Source organism: Leptosomus discolor, chromosome 1, assembly GCF_034619465.1.
Source record: "Leptosomus discolor isolate bLepDis1 chromosome 1, bLepDis1.hap2, whole genome shotgun sequence".
In the NCBI taxonomy this organism is placed as follows: Eukaryota; Metazoa; Chordata; class Aves; order Leptosomiformes; family Leptosomidae; genus Leptosomus; species Leptosomus discolor.
This window is the reverse complement of record NC_141391.1, coordinates 196835484-196852631: the sequence shown is the minus strand read 5'-3', so window position 1 is coordinate 196852631 and position 17148 is coordinate 196835484. Positions and strand designations below refer to the sequence as shown.

Sequence of the window (17148 nt, the reverse complement as noted above, 5' to 3'; positions counted from 1 at the left end):
TCAAAGCCCTAATTTTGAATTATTTCTAATTAAACCCTGCAGGAGTATGCAGAAGGACAATTTGAATTCAGTCCCTTTACTTGAGGTTCTCCATGGCCTTAGGGAGTCAATAGACAAATATACACAATGACTGCAAAAAATCGAGTGAGTTAGGGAGCTACTTTCTAGCTTCCTAGAAAACCTAGCTGTTGGATCAACTAATTGCTGAGCCTCTTCTTACTGGAAGAAATTAATCTCTCATGAAGCTGATAATTTAGCAAATTCTTTCATATTTTTAACTTCCCATTTTGCAGCCAGACTGTTTAAAATATTTTGGTTAGGTGGCTTGAGAGAGTTCCCAATTGCCAGTCAAAATTTCTTAGAACATCATCTTTAAACTAACTTATCTAACCATTCTTTCTGATTACAATCATGGTGCAAAAATACATTAGGGAAAAAATCAAGATCCCATTGGAAATAAACAACAAAAATCTCATAAAACTCAGAGGATTCAGCATTATACATAAAGAAGGACAGTGTTTTGGAGCCCCTGTTATGACACCTGAAAAATGCAAACATTATGTAAATAAATTATTTTATGTTACAAACATGAAAAAAACCCCACCCACTTCTTTGGGGCTGTGGGACAATGCAGAAATCCTCTTATACCTTCTACTCTATTCTAATTAATTCTTATTTTTCATATTGCTCAGGTGAATCCTGCCATCTGAGCACTTTCCGGTACCATCTTGCATTTATTTTCTCATCTTCTCCACCAGAAAAAAAGAAACATATCCATCAGTGATTTTTGTTCTGGTGGGAAGATGTTTTTTCAGTCTTGGGCACTTGGTTTTGTACTGGCTGAGGAGTTGTTGGAAAGGTTTACATAAATAATCAAATGTTTGTACAAATGCTTGCCAGATACAGCGAACATTTGGTCACAGCTCAATTCCTGGTTTTTATTGTACAATACCAAGGGGGGGGGGAGGGCTGTATTTTCTTTTATAATCGTTTTGCAAAATAGTCAAAAGAGACCATTTGTCCCAAAGAAGAAGTCAAATAAATTAACCAAGTTCCTCTGCCACTTTCTATATCTTTTGTTTTCAGGAATTTTCAGTGATGAATGCAATAGAAAAACATAACACATGAAAACCAAAATGGAAATTTTCTTTCCCTTTCACAAGCACCATGGGTGTCTTTCATGCAAAACTAAGATCCTGAACATGATAGTACATTTTACTCCTATGCAGAGAGCATCTTTGATTCATATCTGCTTTGGCAAAGAGCCTAAGCAAAATATACTTACACAATGCACAAACAGTTAGGGAATTTCCTATTTCTCTAGGGTTTTCCCCATTTGTGGTATTACTCAACTGTAGCTAGAGGTTATCTGAACAGACACCACCAACATGCAGCATTCTGAATAGAAGGTGTGGTGCCAACTTTTTAGCTAGCACAGCAACTTCTCCTCAGTCTAAGCCAATTGTAATGTCATATTGTTTTTTTAAACACTGTAGAGAAGAAAGTGAGATCAGCAGAGGAAGACTCAGATTTGGGGGCACAGAGAGTATTTTCATGAATTAAAATTGCCAAGGAAAAGAAACAAAGATTAGACCTGCTTCCCGCTTCCTCTGAAATCTCCAGGCACTGAGTCAAGCACAGAACTGTAGAAATTCTTCCCTGTTCTGTCATGCAGGAAAAGAGCCTGAGGCAAATTTGGTTTCACAGTCTACCTGTTAGCTCTGTTGCACCTCGTTCACACAAGAGTTGATGGCAGCTCTTCCACAACTCCATAAGGAATAGTAATATGCCCGAAAATGCCTTAAATGTATTCTTTTACCAGGACCAGGTTGTCAGAGACTTAACTTTCATTTATTAAGGGTCTACATTAAAGCCAGTGAATGTAGAGTGAACAGTTTTCCCCCTTTTTGAGAGATCCTGTAGCAAAGCTAATACCTACATTCATACTTTGTCTTCAACTGTCAGAGAGGGAAGAGTAAACGGAACAGGATCATTTTTGGATGTTTCCCTCTATTTCAGCATTTTCTGTTCTTTGACCACCATTACAAGTAAGCATGAGACTGTACGTATTCTTAGAACACAGGGAAATTGTGGTCTTGCAATAACGGATGCTCAAATTGTTGCCAAAAGGCTGATAAAGATGATTAATTTAATCATGTTCTTTTTGATTTACAGTAGAGGGGATGCTCTGTACAAACCCATCTTATTCTGCACAAAATTAGAAAGGATCTCACAGATCACTGGGTGTAGTCCCCTGATAACCATGGGTACCACATCATCTAATCCCTTTCAAAAACTGGTGAAGCTTCATTTTAAAATCAGTCAGGCTTTCATGTGCAGTTCTCCAATAGCCAAGGCTATTCCAGAAACCCTGTTCTCTGCTGGGACCAGACCTTTTAATTTCTAACACAACCACAAAAATGGTTAGCCTGTATTGACTTCTGATTTTGCCCGTTATCTTTTCACTTAAATAGATGCTTTCCACCCTGGAATTTATTTTCCATTCATCTATAACCAGGAATGTACCTTTTCTCAGCTTTTTTTGCCACAATATAAAAGCCCAACTCTTTTATTCCTCTCTAATAAAACAGGCTTTCCTTCTTACCATCACCCTTCTCATCAGCTATTTCTACTTCAATGCATCTGTCCAAACGGAGTGACTAGAAACACACACAGTTCCGAAGACAGTTTCCCACTAGCGTTTATTTGGTGCCTTGTAAAGTGGTAATATTCTCTGAGTGAATTGGGAGCACCACAACCATGTCATATCAGTAGTTATCCCCCAACACAGACAGGGAACTGCTTACTCTTTTCTATGTAAGCGATCTGGCAGCAGACTTCTTTTGGCTGGAGGAAAGAGCCTACAGATGCGGAGCCATAGGAGTCCTAAATGATTTCTCATGACCTCTAGTGAAAAACCTGACAAGGCTAATGTGATCTCAGTCACCTCCATAAAGAAAAAGTCTTTGAGCAGTGGACAGCCACAGACAAAGTGATACGGATCTACAAAATTTAAGAACTTTGGATGGAAACAGAGAGGATTCAGAGCTGTATCATAAGCTGCTCAGACTATCAATAAATGATTGTAATTTCTTTCTTAGAGATACTCAGCCCCAGAAGCCATCTAGGGAAAACTTTACAAATGGAAACAACTGAGTATGCTTTAGCTTTTTCCAGAGCTATTTTCACAGGCAAAGGAGATGATGGCTTTGCACTTTACATGCCGTTGATGCTGGTGGGGACTGGAACCTCACAGGACTTTTCTCATTCTAGTCCTATAAAGGTCACCACTGTATTTATCTTACCAAATGTAAGGAAACAGAATTCTTTACAGTAAGAGAAAGCACAGGGATAACATAATAATATCTGTCCCACTAAGAAAATCTTAACTATATCATGGTCAAGTATTTATACAAAAAAGTATGTTATTGGGAACGGATGAAAAAGAAAAATAATAGGCCTAAGAACACATTTGTCAATTGAATAAAATTGTGATTATACTTACTGAGAAACAGAGGAATTATAATGATTAATACACATAATATGAAAATCTAGAACTGTTAAAAATTCATAGTTATTATTGCTAATTGTGTCCTCAAAAGACCTTTTCTCAAAAGGAGCATCTGCATTTGTTTTGACATCATGGGTAATTATTTTCATTGCCAAGGTAAAACTATCTTACTGGTGACCATTTTTAATTTTTGGCAAACCACAAGGTTATTCTTCAACTTTCACTGACAATATGGGGATCAGATACATGTGAACAGTGTGCAATGGGATCAGCTAAGCAATCCTAGTAGGAAACATTTGGACTGTTATCCATGCAGAAAAGAAATAGGCACCTGAACTTGTGGCAAAGCATTATTTTTGACTACTTTGAACTACGGTTTCTACAAGAGTGCTTGGATGCTGCTGGATATTTTTATAGAATGCTAAAAACAAAACATCTGAGTCATGCCTACACATTATCCAGCTCTGAGTCTCTCTGCATGTGTTCCAAGCTGCACAAAACCAATCCCATCACATTAGTGCAGTGTTGAACCTGAGAGGATAAGTACTACTGAGAAGTGGGATGTTAAGCTTAGGTTCAGTACAGTGCTAACAAGGTCACACACTTCATGTGTGAGAGCTGGCTTGTCTCCAACAGAGCAAGGTAATGTCTGCCTGTGTTAACATCATGTTCATATGCTCTCAACTCAACAGTGAATGGACAATGAACAAACAGGGAAACAGGTATTGGGTTTATTGAAGATTATTGGACAATCTTCAGCAAGGCTTCACAGTGGTCTAAAGCACAGCCTTTCACCAATTTTTTCTTCGTGCACCATTTGCCATTTCACATGTATATGCACATGTATGGACCCTGTCCTCCACAGCCTGCTGTTTGTCACAAGGCCAACACTTCCATTACAGTCTAGCAGTACTTCAGTAATGCAGGAGCACATGACTAACACAAGACCCTCAGGCCCCTTAGATTTTTGTCCTTCTGTTTACCTGCTACTGTTCAGGTACACCAGAGATTTCTGTCTTCAAGTCAGTATGTATTTCCTCCTGCACCATATTGATGCAGGGGAATCCTGTTCCTGTATTTTAACTGGACTGTCACATATTTTAGCAGGACTGCATGTGGCATATAATGCCTTCTGACCATTACTGTGGCTGCATGTGTATAACCCTTTTACAGAGCTGAACAAGTGACAGAGTTGGCAGCACAGCAATTATATTTCTGGGAACTCTTTGCAGTGACATGCATTTATCCTATAAGTGAATGTCCAGTCAAAACAATATTGCTTTGAGGTCTCACAACTCAGAAAAATATTTTCCCCTTGTATTTTTTTTTAAGTGAATTGTATGTAAAAATAATGCTGTGATACAAAATGGACCTATATAGAAACCACTTACTTTTAAATTTATTGGACCAAAGGGTGTTATGACAGTCTGAAATAAAAGCTGCCTATTCTATTGTGCTTCAACTCCAGGACTAGAAGCATAATTTGCTTGAAGCAACAGTATGCTCTAGCTTCTTTTTTTTTTTTTTTAGAAATAAATACCAAATAAAATAAAATAAAACAAAAAAAGTCAATAATTTTGATGTCATGTTTCCTAAAATATTAATACAAGTTGTTAACAAAACAGAATTGCAAACAATAGACAAAATAAAATTAAAATGCACTTTGAATGCCTTACCCTCAGCTGGTATAAATCAGCACCATCCCATACATAGTGTGTCAAAAATTTCAGACCACTCAGCTACTTGAAGGGACAACTCATCTACCAAATCAGCAATTCTTGTCTGACAATTGAGACAGGGACATTCTAACACAGCATTAATGGTTATTTCAACAAATGACTGTAGATCTTATGCAGAGGATGATAAAATGGAATCAAAGAAATTTAGGGTGGAAGGGGTCTCTGGAGGTCACCAAGTTCAGTCTCCTGCTAGAAGCAGTACTGTCACCAGCATCAAATCAAGTCAGCCATTACTTTGGCCACTTCATGAAAAACTGGAGGACGTAGATTCCACAAGCTCTCTAGACAACCATGGATATCCCATGCTTTGAGGTTAGAATGGTATGATGATCTCTGTAGCACAGAAGAAGCTACAAGAAAAGCTTCGTCAAGATCCCTCAGCAGCATGAACAACGTTGACAATGTGACTGGAACCAGTGGGCAGTGAGATTGCTATGAAAAGGAAAAATAAAAAAGGAACTGAAATGAAGATTATGAGAAGAGACCCTCCAGGATAGAATTGCTCCTCCTGTTGCTGCTGGATATTTCTTTTGGAAATACTTATTTTCCTTTTAGCCTGAAGATCAAAAGATCGGTTACTGTCTTCTCATGCATTCTAACACTATTGCTCAGCGAAAGAGGGAATATATTGCAGGCCTGGCTTTCCAGTGCTCTGGCATACACAGTGAAGCCCTCACTGTTCTGCTCTAGGCAACTACTAATTTTGCTTATGTTTAGAGTCAGTCCCAGGAGCAGAACAGTGTTCTGCTGTACACTGTGACCTTTATAAATGTCATCCTGTTCACTTTCCTAAATTGTGGAGGACTATGGTTGGGTGAAACTCTTTCCACTGACTTGAATGAACTTTTAATCAGATACAAGTGGGGAAAAACTTTTGGCTATTGTGGTGGGTTGACCCTGGGGCATGCCAGGTGCCCACCAAAGCTGCTCTATCACCCCTCCTCCTCAGCTGAACAGGGGAAAGAAAATACCGCAAAAGTCTTATGGGTCAAGATAAGTACAGGGAGAAATCATTCACCAATTACCATCACAGGCGAAACAGACTCGACTTGGAGGAAATTCATTCACAGAGCTACAGAATGGTAGGGGTTAGAAGGGACCTCTGGAGATCATCTAGTCCAACCCCCCTGCCAAAGCAGGTTAACCTAGAGCAGGTCACACAGGAACACATCCAGATGAGTTTTGAGTATCTCCAGAGAAGGAGACGCCACAACCTCCCTGGGCAGCCTGTTCCAGTGCTCTGCCACCCTCAGAGTAAAGAAGTTTTTCCTCATGTTCAGGTGGAACTTCCCATGCTCCAGTTTGTGCCCATTGCCCCTTGTCCTGTCGCTGAGCACCACTGAAAAGAGCCTGGCCCCATCCTCTCGACATCTACACTTTAGATATTTATAAATGTTGATGAGGTCCCCTCTCAGTCTTCTCTTCTCCAGGCTAAACAGTTCCAGGTCTCTCAGCCTTTCCTCAGAGGAGAGATGCTCCAGTCCCCTCATCATCTTCGTAGCCCTCCTCTGGACTCTCTCCAGTAGTTCCCTGTCCCCCTTGAACTGGGGGGCCCAGAACTGGACACAGCACTCCAGATGTGGCCTCATGAGGGCAGACTAGAGTGGGAAAATAACCTCCCTCGACCTGCTGGCCACACTCTTCTTGATGCACCACAGGATACCACTGGCCTTGGCTACAAGGACACGTTGCTGGCTCATGGTTAACCTGCTCTCCACCAGGACTCCCAGGTCCTTCTCTGCAGAGCTGCTCTCCAGCAGGTCGACCCCCAACCTGTACTGGTGTATGGGGTTATTCCTCCCCGGGTGCAGGACCCTACACTTGCCCTTATTGAACCTCATTAGGTTCATCTCCACCCAGCTTTCCAGTCTGTCCAGGTCTCACTGAACGGCAGCACAGCCTTCTGGTGTGTCAGCCACTCCTCCCAGTTTTGTGTCATCAGCAAACTTGCTGAGGATGCACTCTGTCCCTTCATCCAGGTCACTGATGAATATGTTAAACAAGACCGGACCCAGTGCTGACCCCTGGGGAACACCACTAGCTACAGGCCTCCAATTAGACTCAGCACCACTGATCACAGCCCTCTGAGCTCTGTCCTTCAGGCAGTTCTCAAACCACCTCACTGTCCACTCATCTATCCCACACTTCTTAAGCTTCCCTATGAGGATGTGATGGGACACAGTGTCAAAAGCCTTGGTGAAGCTGAGGTAGACAACATCCATTGCTCTCCCCTCATCCACCTCATTCAATTTATTACCAGTCAAATTCAAAGCAGGATAATGAGAAAATAAAAACACTTTGCCCCCACCTTCTTCCTGGGCTCAACTTCACTCCTGAATTCTCTACCTCCTCCCCCTCAGCTGCACAGGGGGATGGGGAATGGGAGTTGTGGTCAGTTCATGAATACTAGATCATCATTATCAATAGTATTCAAATATTAGAAGAGGAAAGCAGAATATGGGCATGTTCCAGCTTTTATACTCTAGATTTCAAGTCTCCACCTCAAGGGACAGCCAAGTTCAACATCCTCCTTAACCTGAAGCAGTTCTAACCCTAAGTTGTCTGTTTGCTACGCTGCCCAGTAAATGACAGGGTTTCCCAGGCGTCTTGTCAAAGCAGTGATATTGCATAGAGAGGAAATGAAAGAAAGATGATCTGAGAGAAAGACAGGCAAGATGCAGTGTAATTTTTAAAGCTGAGTGTTTTCAACATTCAAACAGGAAATCTATTTCCTACTTCAAAGGCCGCCTACATTTTATTTTAAGCAATTATCAGAAAAAAACCCCAGAAACTCAAACTTTGGAAGATTGGCTCTCAGCAGCTACTCTGAAGAGAGAATGTCAAACTCTGGCTCATAACTCAGGTGCCTGGGCTCTAGAGAATGGAGTTCAGACTAAACCAGTGCTTAACTTTTTCCCTTGCCTAACTTGAGGCAGCACCATGCTAAGCGTGCAGGTTTCTCATACTGCCCTGACAAGTTGCTAATGCTTTCTCATGATCTCCATTTAATCTATATTTAATAACCTCGAACTATAGCAAAGGAGCAGGGTCATAGAATGGGTGAATGCTCCACAGTATCCTGAAATGTTGGGGAACTTAAAACCAAAAATTAACTTGTTAATCCCAACCCTGCCAGCGTGGATCACAAAATCATACCAAAATTGAAAACAACAAAGAACACTTGGCAATAATGTCTTATAACAGCTTCAAGACTTTGGAGGCCATGTGTCAGGGCTGAGACACCCTTCAAAGCCATGGAGAGAAATGGATGAGCACGTTTCTGGTTTTAGTAGCTCCATAAAAATGGTGTTTCTCCCTCATCTCCTTAAACAGAGAAAAATTTCAAACCTAAATAATCTTCAAAATACCCTTGATTGTAGCTCTTCCTACTGAGAAATATTTTTAAATGCTGACTTTGGTTTTATTCTAGACTTAGCTTGTTATGTCGTTGTTTAAAGCTGTAAGGTCATACGAATGACCCCTAGGCCATGCTAAATGCAGTGGTAGAGCAGTAGTCTTAGATGGCAATCCTAAGAGGTCACTGCATTCCTTTCTGGTGCCACTGTATCAGTTAAGGAACTGCTTCCATTAAGGACTTAATGATAAAGATGCCTGATTAGCTTTAATTGTGCTTCCTTCAGTTACAGAAACACTCTAGCCACAGCAAAAAGAGGAAAATCTTCTTAGTACACATAGGCAAAAAACTTTTTTTTTTGCAGCTGTATACCTGAAAATTTTTGAAAGACGGGGTTATTTCCTAACTATTCATATTTGTATTATTATGGCATCTGATAGTCTTAATCCTACATCAGAAATCTCATACCAGAATCCCTGCATACACGCCTTTCCTCTCCTATCAGGAGCAACAAAAGCCAAAAACACTTTTCCCTGAAAGAGCTATCAGTGTGAACACATGAAAAATTAAAAAACATTCAAAATTTGCCATGTAGAGAAGCTCTACTGAAAATATATATACTATGCATTCCAGCTGAGATATCTGCAGTTTGAGATAACTGATACAGAAGCTAGTTATGAATAAATTTGGAAATTATAAGGAAGAATAAATCATATAAAATACAAAATAAAAAAGTCATTACATAGTTTCTCTTTTTACTGTTAACTCATAATTTTGGGGGAGGGGCAGAGGGAGGAAAAAAAACACTAAACTACGGAAGAATCATATATTTTGGCTTTATCTTGTGTATCTTCCACGTACTCTAGTTACTAAAGTTAGCACAGTCCAATTAAAGGAGGCAGAAGTCCAATAAAAGGGCTTACAAAGAAGCAGGACTCTTCCAACCTTATAACAGCAGCATTGTTGCACCTGACTCTCCTGATCATGCTGTTGTCCCTAGAGGCAGCAATAATTCCTGGGCATGGCCTCAGCTTAATAAATCCATCAGTGTTCAGTACCTTCATATGTTGCTTCACCCTATGTCACACTTTTAACGATAGCCCTTACTCACTGAAAACCACCTATGTCACACATTTGCCTAAAAAGCATGTGTGGGTTTTTTCCCCCTAAGCAGAAGAGAAAATGAGCTACAAAGGCAGACTAAATGGCACGCAGATGTGACCATGATCTAAAAAATATTCTGTTACATCATATATAAATATAACACCTTGAAAATTAGGGTAAAAAATTAGAAGAACACATACTACTGAACAAAACTAAGCATGAAGCAAGATACTATAATGAGAATTGCAAAAATAAATTTAAAAAAAAAAAAACAACCACAAATGGTTGCATATAATGCAAAGATATGACATTTTCAAAAGTAATGGAGAAAACTGTCATTGTAGTCATGGAAGGAAGAATAGCAGGTCAGGGAGATGAGGAAGTGGGAAAAAGATCGAGGAAGTTTGCATATGTAGGGATGGAAGGGAAAAACAAAACTGGAGACAGTGAAATGTGTTAACTGCAGTAAATTCTGTTTCCTCAAAGTTTTTCCAAGACAATGAATGCACATCTAGTACTGTACAATGTTGTTCATATGATTCATACTTTCTGAAAATATGCAGGCAAGTAGAGGCATCTCCAAGACAATCAGTTTTCCAGAAATGATTGAAATTTACCACACATATTCAAAGCAAAAAAGTTGAAACATTTTCTTGTTATAGAAAGTGCCACAGATAATTTGCAAAGTAAAACTAAAACTCTCTTCATTTTTCCATAGACACTTCCTGAATGAGATTGTATGTCCCATACAGTTTTCACAACGAGTCCCTTATTTTGCATGCTGAAAGGGCAGAATATGCAATACATCAAGACAGGACTTTGGCTCTGTTGACTGTTTCAAAGGAATAAGTTAAATATGACTTGAAAGACCATCTTTAGATCTCACAAAAGGGACAATAATGAATGAAAGCAGAGATATTAGGGTTAGAAAAGAACTCAAGATGCAATCTATTCTGTATTTCTGCCTTAGGAAGAATGACCTTTATCTGAGACGTATCTGAGAGATATTTTCTTAGCATGTGCGGAGATCTCTATACGCTCCACAGGCAATCTATTCCAGTGCTCAGCATCATCAGTTACTGTGACTTTCCAGCTTATTCATCACCTCAGAAAATTCTGGTCCAGTGAATTCCTATAGTTGTAAAGGCAGGATTAGGGCAGCGATATGTCCATATTACATCTGGGTATACACGAATTCACTAGTTCTGCAATCATTCCTAGCCAAGTAGTTCAGACCTGGTCTGGAACTTCCTCAGCAACACACTGCTGTTCGGGGCATATTTCTGCTTTGTGTTTTTAAGATGGCAAATAATTTCCTGGCTCTCAAAAAATACCCAATAAATGTTAACAAAATCAGGGAAAATGTTTTACAAGGAAAAATATTTTCCCGAGAGTATGAAAAGTACTACGAAAACATCTGTGCCCGAGTTGATATATAAAACCTAGGGATTTCTTGTGGGGATGGTAGTAACACAACACATAGATCTTCAAATGTGGGTTCCTGGTTCGAACAGCCTGGTAGCCACAGCATGGCACACAGGAATACATGGGTCCCAGAAATCAAAAGATTTTCAGTCTATTTTCAGATAGGAGGAAACTCCTTTCTTAGGTCCAAGTTACCTACCTATCTGGGAATGAGGCCTAGCTTCTCAATGCTGAGCCAAAAAGCCAGGAGAGCATCCAAAGCTCTCCTTAGAAAGAAGTCTTTTAAAACCTCTTTTTGGTTCTTTTAATTTTTGATCATTCCTGGTTCTCTCCTATGCACAAGCTTTCTGGCAAGAGACGAAGAAGGGGACAGTATAAACAAACGTGACAAAGTAACAGGTACAGCATTGCCAGCCCCAGCAAATGTATGAATTAAGCTAATCCTAGACCTTACTGCAATTCCAGCTAGGTCACACCACATGGTGCCGTTAAAGTTATTATAGTTGCTAAAAAATTTGTCCTGCCTAGATTTGATCAAATTACAAGTAGCTTTCCAACTGCAAAGCAGTCAGCAATATTCTGCAGCAGTAGAAAGCACCTACTCTCAAATCTCAATATTCACCACTGGGTCCAAATGGAGCTGAAGGATATCTTCCCTCCCTAAGGTCAGGGCTGAGAGAGAATTGTGAGCTAAAATTCACTGCCAATAATAAAGGTCAGCTGCTCCTATCTCCTGCTGAGCTTGCTTATATATCCAACTCCCCCTTATTTTTTTAATAATCTACCTCCTGCCACAGGTGCTAATTGCACATGCTCATGTTGACATCTCATGGTGGTGAAGCTCCTAGCATTGCCTTGTATTTCAGTTTTCAGGACCCTTCGTCAAGTCCAGTTCCAACATCTGTTAATTTTGTGCCTCCAACTTTCACGACTATCTGTAGCGCATCTGCTCTTGCTACTCCAGTGGCTTATCTCTTTCCAGACCTGACAACATTTTTCCAGAGTTCTTGAGGAAGGGAGAAGTGAGAAAGAAAAACAACCAAGAACTACTGTTGCATTTTTTGTGCGTTCTGAATCGCAGAGCTTTCTTCATCTCCACCTCTCCTGAAAAAAGTAGTGTAGATGCTCTAATAATGAGAAACACTGGAGAGTTTTGTAAATCCCTGCTTGTCCCTGTCACTATTTTCTTCTCAGGGGGTGAGGAAATGGGATGGCACCCAACCAATGGCATAGAACACAGCAGGAAACATGGAAGCTAAGTGTCTCATGTCATTGCCAAATTATTTTTGACCCTAAGAGCAAATATAAAACAAAGTCAAAGAGACAAGTCACCTAAACTTGCTAAACTGCAGCTCTCCTGACAACCAGCAGAGAAGGCAAGCAGGGATATCTAAGGAAATGGGTTAATATCACTCTAATACAGTGACTCAACATGATTGAGTCCCTTAAGTATGACTGCTTTGACTAATGAGTACTTAACACTTAATTATAGTATTCATGCACTTAATTAAAGCACATAATTAAGACACATCACACAGGAAGGTCAGCACTATTTTGTACTTGTGAAAACTGGAGAAAGGAAGTTACCTGAATAGGCCACACAAGTAAGTGAACTACAGGCACGGATGCAAACCCAGGCTTTCTATCTAGGGCATGCTCTCGTAGATATTAGGAGAGAATATGTTTTATATTTTTATGCATCTCCTCCAGTCACGAGGTATATTAATGTATACACAAAAAAGTCTGTGGTGGATCATCTTCCTGTGTTGGGACTTCACCTGTATCTCTCTCTCACACTCACTCTGAGGAAGCCAGGTCTCTGATCAATCTCTTTAGACATTTGCCATGTTTAAAACTGTTTTTTTTTTTCGGAGAACAACTGAATTATGTCACCTAGATTATCATGTCCATTCTTTAGAGGCTTGGGATCACTTTTAAAATACAAATTGCTTACCTTAATAATGAACAAAGAATGCCAATTTATGTCATCTGAGTTAGTGGCCTAAGGGCTGTGTTATATCATTGGTTTCACAGTGTGTAGTATTCAGCAAGAATGGACTGATCCGTGTAATAAATATCCAGTAAAGAAACACCACATACTGCGACTATGAATAGCATCAACAGGCAGCAGCTATATCAATGATTTGCTGCCAATAACCTTTATAATTGCACGGAAAACTCAAATTCAGTTTAGGGTTTCCTTCTTTATCCATGGACTTTGGAAACGTTACTATATTTAATGGCAGACAATACAAATACTATTTCAGAGTTTTCTGGAGATTTTTTTTTTTAAATGTAGGGCTCTTGATCTTTACCAGCTGTTGAGTCCAATTTAGCGTAAGCCTGTTTCTTTGTGTATGGCCTGCAAACAATGTAAAATGAGTAGGGCCCAAATCCAGTTTCAATTGCAGGCTGGGATTCCCCTATGCTTTTACAGGGAAACTTGGTTGATAACTGTGTTTGCTATTGGGTGAGGTATGGAGACCAAGCCCATTGTATTTAACTGTTGAATACCAGAATACCACGCGAGCTCTAAAGCCAAGCCATTAAAATAAGGAAGGAGAAATAAATCATAATACATAACAAAAGCTTGGTTGTTTCTTTGCCATCACTCAACCCACAATTGTGTATTTGCATACTGTTTAAATTTTCATGTAGTACTTGCATAAACATCCAATGTTCTTTTGGTTTTTTCCTTTTCTGCACTGAATAGAAGTACAGTTTTTGGTATAGTAATGAAACCTGGATATTGCCTTATACAAGGCAATGCAAGGATGTCTTGCTGAATACTCATCGTAAACTAAGAATGATTCATAAAGTTGTAATACATCTAAACAGTTCAGTGTGAAGGGTTTTTAAGCCACATACCTCAACACAGTGACATGACTATTTCTGTCTTAAGTACAACCCATGCTTTACTCTGATAAGGAGTACCCAAGGAGGTCAAAACTTCTTACAAATATTCAAGGGACACATCCACCTTAAAATCTAGACTGCTGGTCAAACTCAACAGTTTCAGTTATTAAATTTGCTCAAAACCTTCTGACAATACCCTCAGTTTGAAAAATGCAGAAAAGCGAAAATTAATTGCTTTTCATTCCCCTATTGCTTTCTGAAGAGCCACACAACCTCTGGCTTGACTCACTTGTAGCAGTAACAGCTGCAGAAAATTTCCAGTATTTTTAAAATTAAAATATCTCATTATCACATCGAGCAAATTGCTAGAAAAAAGGGCATTGATTCTCTACTTCGTGATCATGTGCTGTGACGGAAGGCAGCACACATATATTGCGCATAGACAAATTGTAACCCCTGGTTAGTGCCCCTATAAAGACCATGGTGTTATAAATCATGAATTTAAACTGCTCCTTTTAAAGTATCTCAGGTAGGAACCGGATTGAGGCCACAAATTGTGGTCAATTATGTAGGGAAATTGAAGTTATTTCCAAAGGAAAAAGAAGAAGGAGTTTTCTCTAACAAGCTAGTCACAAGACTCTGAAGTTCTTGTAGCTAATGCTTTGCACTAGATTGAAAATCCTATGCTGGCAGTAATTTGTCCTGTTGAGATCATCATTGTTACCAGTGAGAAAACATTTTTTCTTTAAAAGTTATTAATGCATTCAAGATTCAACTGAATACAAATAGCAGAAGCATTACATACAGAACATGAACTGAATCCTATCTTTAACATCACAGAGGACTGATTGATTCCATTATACTGGAAACAATGTATTTCCCCTGTAAATTAAAAAAAAAAAAAAAATTACACCTTTCTCATTTATCCATCCTTCAGTACTGAAAAAGTTGTAAGACAAACTCTTGAAGGCAAAGAAAAGGATCCAGTCTGCCAAACTTCAGAGTTTTGACTGTATCTTAGGCATCTAGTGAATCCATCTTCTTAGCATACATACCTAAGATATGACAGAGAAAGATGCCCTTTAAGGTCCCCAGAGGTAAATCCTATCCCCTAGACTGAATCCCAATGAAAAAGGTTGCTATTGTTTTTCACATGATGAGTCTGATAGTCATACACTCTTTGGAGGGACAAATTAGAACGCTAAATCTTTTCTGTTTTAATCTGTCATTGCAGCAGACCAAGGAGCATAAACTATCTCAAATACATGTGTGTTTGCATTCATAAATATAAGTAAATAAAAATTCTTGAAAAGTGCTCAGGTACATCTAGAGATTATGACTATATTTTATTCTTCTTAAAACATTATCTAAATGGGTAGAGACTACAGGATTTGAATGCGTGAATATTAAACAACTTTAAAAATAGAGGGAGGTTTTGTCCCTCAGTGTAGTATTTTATAGGCACCTTTATTCCTGATATTTTGTAGGATACACATATAAAATATAGAGTAAATTGCTGTAACATGTATTAACTGAATATCTGGGTAGCACCACCACATTTAGACAATCTTTAGTATGTTTCATTGCCTGTCTTAAACAGTGACATCTTCTAGCAGAAGTCTGCACAGACAGACAAATTCTTTCATGCCACCAATTCCACTTCTCTGTAGAAAGTACATAGTTATAATCCTCTACTAAGACTAAAAGTCAAATTCCCTATTATTTTATCCTTTTTAAATTTATCTTTTAATTTACTCTGTCCTTACAGTTTCAGAACGCCAGGAGAAGCAGACTATCTCCATACTGCCCCTTTGTGGGGATATTTGGAAACATACAAAATTCAAAGCTATTAGAGAGATGGTATGGTTCACACTCCGTTGTCATGCACATACATAAGTCATTAAATTTAATACTGCAGTTACATTCATCCAGCAAAATGAAAAACAGGTTTTACTCTTTCTCAGGCTTAATTCATTTATTTACAGGAAAGTCAGTGTTTCGTATATTCCTAACATAATTAGCAATCTCTGAAACCTCCCATTCCTCCCTCCCTCATCCCTTTGGCACCACTGCTCTTGTAAAAACTGACTCTCCAAAGTAATACATGTGAATAAAATTTTTTTTTTTCAAATACAAAAGACAGATTTTAAAAGGTACTAACAATAGCAGTTGGAAATAGTGTAAGATACATTTTCTTATTCCCTTCCTAACAGTCATCTTTGCCACTTTGGATACTTAGTTAAAAATGACAGGAATATAAAGTGAATGTTCAGGACAGCTGAAGTATTTTTCCATTTTTGCTTTCTTGCTTTTCTTACAATTACTTTGGCAGCATACAACTACTACACTAATATAAAATAGGAACAAGTAAGAGATTACCTGAGAACATGAAAGTCCACATTCTTCAATCCTGGGAATAATCTGACAATCAGAATTCCAAAAAATAATTATTAGAAGCATCTGAACATAAATATTTATCATCCTAAATTGAAATTTTTAAAAAAAAGCAAAACCTCAGAAGAAACCTTCTACTCTGACAATTCTCCCTCTCATGCCAAAACTTTAATATGAATTTTAGTCCCTCCCACAGCACTTCTGAGCTCCTCCCTCTAAAACTTTCCGAAGACAGAAAATTGCTAGTTGTGGGAAATATAAAGCATGTTCAACTCATTTCTTATGTTCCATAGTGAAAAATGGAAAACATGAATTTCAGACAACCCCAGTATTATTTAACTGTATCAACAGAAGCCTCTTGTTCTATAGCCTATCTCCAGCTTTTGGATTTTCAACACACTTGGGAAGTATGCATGCTTTGTCAAAGTAGCTCAACACTACCAGCTCTGAAAGCAGGGTACGAGTGAGTCACACCACCTCATCTCCTGCCAGCATAACAAAATGGCCAGGAATGCCTTTCTGGGTGCTACCTTGCATAGTCCCACTACCCATCACAAGGAACAAGTATTCAAAAAAACACACTCTGTGGTTCATATGGAGGCTATATGTGGTGTGTTATGCCCATAGGTGGAACAGGGAGTTATTCCTCCCTAGAGAGGGCTTGCTCACAACTAGGAGAGAGATCTTTCAGTACGACAGTGCCAGAACCCAAGCCCTCAGTGTTCTTGCAAAATCTTTTACATCAGCTAAAGTAGAGTATACAC

General features: G+C 39.0%; 1 protein-coding gene across 1 annotated transcript in view; it reads right to left on the bottom strand.

Annotated features, from left to right (window-relative positions):
- The window catches only part of IL17REL (interleukin 17 receptor E like), a 45993-nt gene extending 29522 nt beyond the window's left edge, over window positions 1-16471 (bottom strand). The window contains exon 1 of the mRNA XM_086473719.1: window positions 16370-16471. Coding sequence (XP_086329845.1) covers window positions 16370-16471 — 102 coding nt within the window. The remainder of the gene's footprint in view (window positions 1-16369) is intronic.
- Window positions 16472-17148: the final 677 nt, after the last annotated feature.